The sequence below is a fragment of the Pygoscelis adeliae genome, unplaced genomic scaffold (assembly GCF_000699105.1).
Source record: "Pygoscelis adeliae isolate BGI_AS28 unplaced genomic scaffold, ASM69910v1 Scaffold79, whole genome shotgun sequence".
Lineage (NCBI taxonomy): Eukaryota > Metazoa > Chordata > Aves > Sphenisciformes > Spheniscidae > Pygoscelis > Pygoscelis adeliae.
Window position 1 is genome coordinate 4,097,844 of NW_008825532.1, and position 6,000 is coordinate 4,103,843.

The window sequence follows — 6,000 nt, forward strand, 5'->3', positions numbered from 1 at the left end:
TCTAAATACATTTTTCCCCACTTTTAGATGTTTGATTCAGTAGTTATAAAAAGCCCTTATGATGTGCCGTAAGACACACGAGCATCCAGACAAGACAGAAAGCTGCTGCAAATCTACTTCTCATCACCAAATGCTGTCGCTGCACAAGTAAGTGCCTTAACGACCAATGGAAAGTAAAGGTTTCTCACAAAGGTGACTTGGCTCAACATTGTTCATCTGGTTTATTTGCATCTCCATTACATTGAGCTGAGACATGCAGTCAGAGTGTCTCCAAAAATATCTCTATGGCTTTGTTTGCTTTCTTCTTCCTCTGTAAGAGAGTAACCATATGCTAAGTTTAGTGGGTGTTTTTAGTTGTTTCCTAGTTTGGAGTTTATTTAAATTCAAAAAAATAGATTTGATTGCAAACCAGTAACAGTCAGAAATAATTCTAGTGAAGTCAGCAGAAAACAGGTACAAATTAGCATGAAAACTATAAGGAACACAGCCTCAGGTACACCAGTTTCAAGATCATATGGTACATTTATTGCCCAAGCACAGTGAACTTTTTAGATTGCCGTGGGACTTTGAATAATGTTACCAGATAATAACACTTTCTAGAAAACAGACAATTTAGACAAAACTGTACTTTTAACTCCTGATTTTATGCCTGTTCACAGACAACTCGCCTTTTTTTTATATAGAACTGCTTTGAAACATACAATAGCTTAACGATGTTTTTTAAATTAGACTTCCCAAAGTCAAAATTCATACCCCTGAAATTTTCACCACACTATTTTGTCTTTCAAAATGCTCTTCAAAACTTTTATTTGCATATGAAAACATCTATATTCATAAAGCAAATTTAAAAAAACCAACACACCCTACAAAGCTGGGCTTGTAATTTTTTTTTAAACCATGAGTCCATAGTGCAGATACTCAAACTGCGAGCAGTATAAATCAAAGCCCCTGTGAACACCTGGTGTGCATTACCTGCATATTTTTATATGATACATCACTATCTCCTAATACCCATCTCTCAGCTTACTGCTCAATTAGTGTTTCTAGTGACAAAAGAAGGTGCTTTTTTTCCTTCCTGACATCTTTAGAAACCGAAGAACACAACTAACGATTTGCTGGCCAGGGAATTAAGAATCAGACAGGCTCATACCACACCCGCCTGATCCAGCCTGAATAGGAAGGTTAATGACTTGATGAGCGCTTGCAGACAGCCCATCGCAGTGCCACGCCAAGCCTTTGTATGAACTGCCACAAGCCAGCAAACCGTGTTCTGACCTTTGCAAAAAGCACCAGCTACGCACAGGACGGTGGACACCAAGCCCAGGAGAGAAGCCAATGAATGAACCCAAAGGCTAATCTAGGTTTACAGCGATGACAGTACACTCCTATCCTTCAGTTAATATGTCTCTGAGGCACCATGGGACCTGCCTAGGAGGTACCGCAGAGCGTCGGCCACTGCCCAGCAGCCCTCGTGGTCACTTCTGGAAGGGGGGTGGCCCAACGGTGGCTGGCTCTTGTGCCTCTGGACCGCCCTCCACCAAGCAGTGCAGCTTGCCCTTCCATTCACACAAATTAATTCAGACAACACTGTTCTTCCAGAATAACGAGGGGGCGAGCGTGAGTAGAGAGTGAGAGCTCTCTTGGCATCCAATTCAAATCTGTGAACAGCTTCTCACAAGGGACTATTTTTAAATTTCATATCAATCTGCTTGAGAAAGGTTCCTTCTGCTGCCTACAAAATGTGCAAACTCCCCTTTTGAAGAGCCACAGCTCAGGACAGCAAGATCCAGCCCTGCACTTGCAACCTAATCAAGACTCAGTATTTCATGACCAAAGCATTGCACAACCACACAACACTCCTGCAGAGCATGCCCTGGTGAACCCCACCTGAGCATCAGTGAAGCCCCCCCATTACCTTCAGGAGTCCTCTGTGTTCTTCACAAGCTTACAGGTAGCACACATTCACCCGTGAAACAACCCACATTGAGGCAGCATGACTGCTTCTGGAAGCATTACTGCTCTTACTACTGCAACAGAGGCAGAACCACTATATAAGACTGAGAGGGGAAAAAAAAAAAGTGAGATGCAGTAGGCATATAGATGCTGTGCATGACCTGACCAGTGAGGTGAAACCATTGTACACTGGATTATCAGAAGTTCCTGTATGAAGGCATTGTTCAGGCTTAAGAGGTCTGTGAGAAAAAAAACAAGGAACAGCACTACACAATGGATGCAGATAAGCAACCTCTGAACAAAGTCCTGGGCAACTGCAAGACAACGGGAAAACTTATTAGCTGCAAGCATCCTATATCCTGTCTCCAATAAAGCAACACACATGTTCTGCTAATGCAGGGTGTGAAAAGATGAAAGGAGCACTATGCAGCTATCGAGCCATCCACAGGAGAGAGGGTCAGTGTTCAACAGCTGCCGGAGGGAAACAGCGGCTGAGCGCACAAAGATGTCCACAGGTTGGGCAAGAAAAGCCTCTTTTTAACAGGTCTAAGAATGTAACATCTCTCTAGTCACCAGTAAGGGAGGCCACCGTTATGACCACAAGCCCCTCAATACCATTGCAAACAGGGCTTTGCAAGCCCAGCTCCAGCCCAAGAACAGAAAGACCATTGTTCTAGAGTTTAGTCACCAGGGCGGTTATCTCCACTGGGAAATGCATGGTGTACACACACACACACAGAGGCTGCAGCATTGGGGACTGCACCTCTTCATGGTACAGCAGAACTGGGGCTCTGCCCAGTGAGAACAACCAGAGCCACGGGGCTGGAGGAAGGAAGGGCTTCAAGACCCACTTCTTGTTTGAGAAGTGGGGTGCAGAATCAGCCCCACCATCAACCCTTGGCCATGCGCTCTGCATAGTCTGACCTCTCCTCCCAGTGTACTTCCCAAAGGCAGGGCTGTCGGCCCTCCACGAGGCTTTCATAAGCCTGAAAAATCCGGAAAAATCTGTTCCCTGGAAAATTCAGGCCACTTAACTAGCACATACTGGGCATCTGCTACTGTGTCAAGAAGAAACTGCAACGAGAACATTAGTTAACAGCCAGCTACACAGGAAACACAGAGCTGTAGAAGATCATACTCTACTCCTTTGGCATTTTTCGCTTTCTCAACATGGTGTTCCCTATCCCATTCCCCACTGCTGAAGCGGGAGAAGTGTTCGCTTGTGCCAGCGGGTGAGATTTGAACCCCAGCTGCCCATACACTTGGTCCTGCACATCTCTCAGACCCAGCTGTGCAGAGAAGGGCCAGCACAGAGAGCCTGGGCGTGCTGCAGACACTGCACCCCAACCAGCACACATGGGGAAGTGTCACCCACCGGCTGACACTGGACTACAGTGCAAGCTCAGAGCCGAGCCAAGCTGGGTGGCTGCACAGCAGACACCTCCCCAGGATGCTGCAAACACCAGGCAAGTTCTGCAAGGGACATGGTACTACCCTACATGGTATGACAGCACTCCTTTCAGTTCACAAATAAATGCTATAAAATGTAAACATATTAATCTCTTCATTCAAAGTATCTGCACGGCCACTGGCTACAATTCAAAAGTTTCAAGGGCACAAAGAACACGACTTTTTTTTCCCCTCCGATAAAAATATTTTTGTCTCTCACTGTCAGCAAACCAGCAATGTAAATGAACATTTGAAAGTCACTGTATAACTAAAAGTCATTGCATTAAAAAGAGCAAAACCGAATGCAAATAGGAAGCTTGAACTTCTTGGTAAAATGGAACAGAAGTGAAAGTATGAAGAAACCACAAACAGTAATAAAATGGGTAAACCCGTGTTAGACCGGATGGAGCCCTGGTCTGAACCTGTGCATACATAATTCCACCAGTTCTGTTACTCATTATGTTCATAAAAATAAACCCAAATCTTTTCAAGCAACAGTTGAAGTTCAAGGGAAGACTTTTAAGCTTGTAAAATTTACCAGATTCCTTCTAGAAATTCAAACAGGTTAATTACTCTGATCAAAACATTAAACACAATGTCAAGAGTTCTCAAAAGCAATCAGTTATCCATATTGTCTCAGGGTTTTTACCATCTTATTTAAAACACCTTTGAGCCACACTTTTGGGAAAAAGAAAAAAAGAAGTGGATGTTTCCTTTCCTGAGAACTGCGGTGAAGCGACCCCAAACAGAGATGCCCATCTCCCCTTCTGCCCCTTCCCCGTCCCGACTCAGACCCCGGGTATTTGGTAAATTTTTAAAGTCACCCCTAGAGATCCAACAGCAACAAGCAACCAAGAGCCATCTACTGCCTGCAAAATCGACTCTGCAAAGATAAGCACTAGCGAGAAGGCTCAGCTGTAACTCGGACAGGCCTAGCAGAGCCATCATATTTGCCTGTCCCTTGTGGAAAGCATTCTCCCAACGCCCGTTTTTCTGAGAGCACTGCTCTCCAAATATTTTGGCTGTTCCTCATCTACAGGACGGCGTTAGAGTGCATCTGCAACTCTGTCTCCAGGAAATACACATAAAGCTGATTCATTATCTTAAAATGCTGCTTTCACATCTGCTCATTAAAAGCACATTTCAGATCCCTGCGCCGAATCCACAGCCGATGTGCTCTGGACACAAAGCACTGGGTTTCAGTTCTCTACTTTTCTCATTTCAGTTACATTTGCTGCCCACAACGTGCATTCTCCATTTCGAGGACAGCTATATCAGACCTGAGCTACCATCGGAAAACGCTCTGGATAAAATCCTCTCTCTCCCTGCGATGCCTGGCATTCCAGGCAACTGCACTTGATGTCAGACCCAACCTAGATTTCAGGAGCTACATCCTGCACCAGCAGCATCCTCCCTGCAGAAACAGAGCAATAAACAGTTGTTCTGCACATCCCATACCCCAGCACACCGAGCCATTCGGAAGAGAGAGAAAAGCAAGTGAGCTTAGGTAATGCACGCGTTAGACAGTCCTCACCTTTAGGGAGTCAAAGCAGGCAATAACTCGACCATTTTCCACATGGCAACTCCGTGACGGATGGGCGAACTTGCACTCTGCATCAGACCGAGAACAAGTACCTCTCTGAAACTCTCGACACACTTCTAACGTCAGCCATTTTGTATCACGAACAAGGGAAACGTTTACAGCCATATTAAAAAAAACAAAAATTAAAATGCAAGCAATCGCACCCTTCTTCAGGGCAATATTTACTGCTGATCTTTTTTTTTCTTCTTTTTTTTTTAAAAAAAGGGTAAAAAAGTGAATTCAAGTTAAACGTGAAGAAATAACTAACTTGTTGCTTTGGTAGAACTCCTATTCATCAGCACTTAGGTTTTCATTTAAGTCAAATCGTGTTTGTTTAAACAAGAATTAAACATAAAGCCAATCATAAAATAGAAATCTTATCAGAACAACTGAAAATCAAATTAGAGGCCAGCTCCTAAAAGTGCAATTGTAGAAGTTAAAATATAAGTGTTATATTTTGTGCCACTGCCGAAGTTACTTGCAAATAACTGGCAGACTTTCAAAAGAATTCTGTGCTCTCCAGTTAATGGTTTCAATTATTCTTGCAAAAAGCATATGCTGCTGGCAGCACTTCAGTTTGTGGAATGGTCTCGGTCCTTGGGGAGAAAACTTCGGGGTTTTTTTTTTCCTTCTAGTTCTTGCTTCTAAAAATTACGGTTCGCGAGCATCAAAACGAGCAAAAGGACGTCTGATTTTTTTTTCCTCTTTCTTTTCTTTTAAATAATTGCTACATACTCGGGGGAAGGAAAAAAAAAATAAAATGGCTGAGCAAACTGCGTGTAAATGGGGAGGGAAAGAAAAAAAAAAAAGGGCAAGGCTGGAGGAGTTGCCGTCAGGGCACGAACCGCAAGCAACGCCGAATTAAAAAGAGAGGGGGGCGAGGGGCAGAGAGAGGCAGCCCTAGACAGAAATCCAAGCAGCGGTGGCTTCAGGAAAGGCACTTTTCAGCAACCTGCAGGAAAAAGAGAAATAGAATCAGCCACGAGCCGACGGTCGCCCCCGCTCAGGCGGGCGCG

At 44.3% G+C, this 6,000-nt stretch overlaps 1 protein-coding gene across 2 annotated transcripts in view; it reads right to left on the reverse strand.

The window, feature by feature from the left end:
• The window catches only part of MBNL3 (muscleblind-like splicing regulator 3), a 59,017-nt gene that overhangs the window by 50,783 nt on the left and 2,234 nt on the right, over nt 1-6,000 (reverse strand). For both annotated transcript variants that reach the window (XR_663926.1, XM_009331694.1), the window contains exon 2: nt 4,937-5,936. Coding sequence is in view for 1 of the 2 variants with exons in the window: in XM_009331694.1 (XP_009329969.1) it covers nt 4,937-5,110 (174 nt within the window). In the remaining variant the exon portion in view is untranslated. The remainder of the gene's footprint in view (nt 1-4,936; nt 5,937-6,000) is intronic.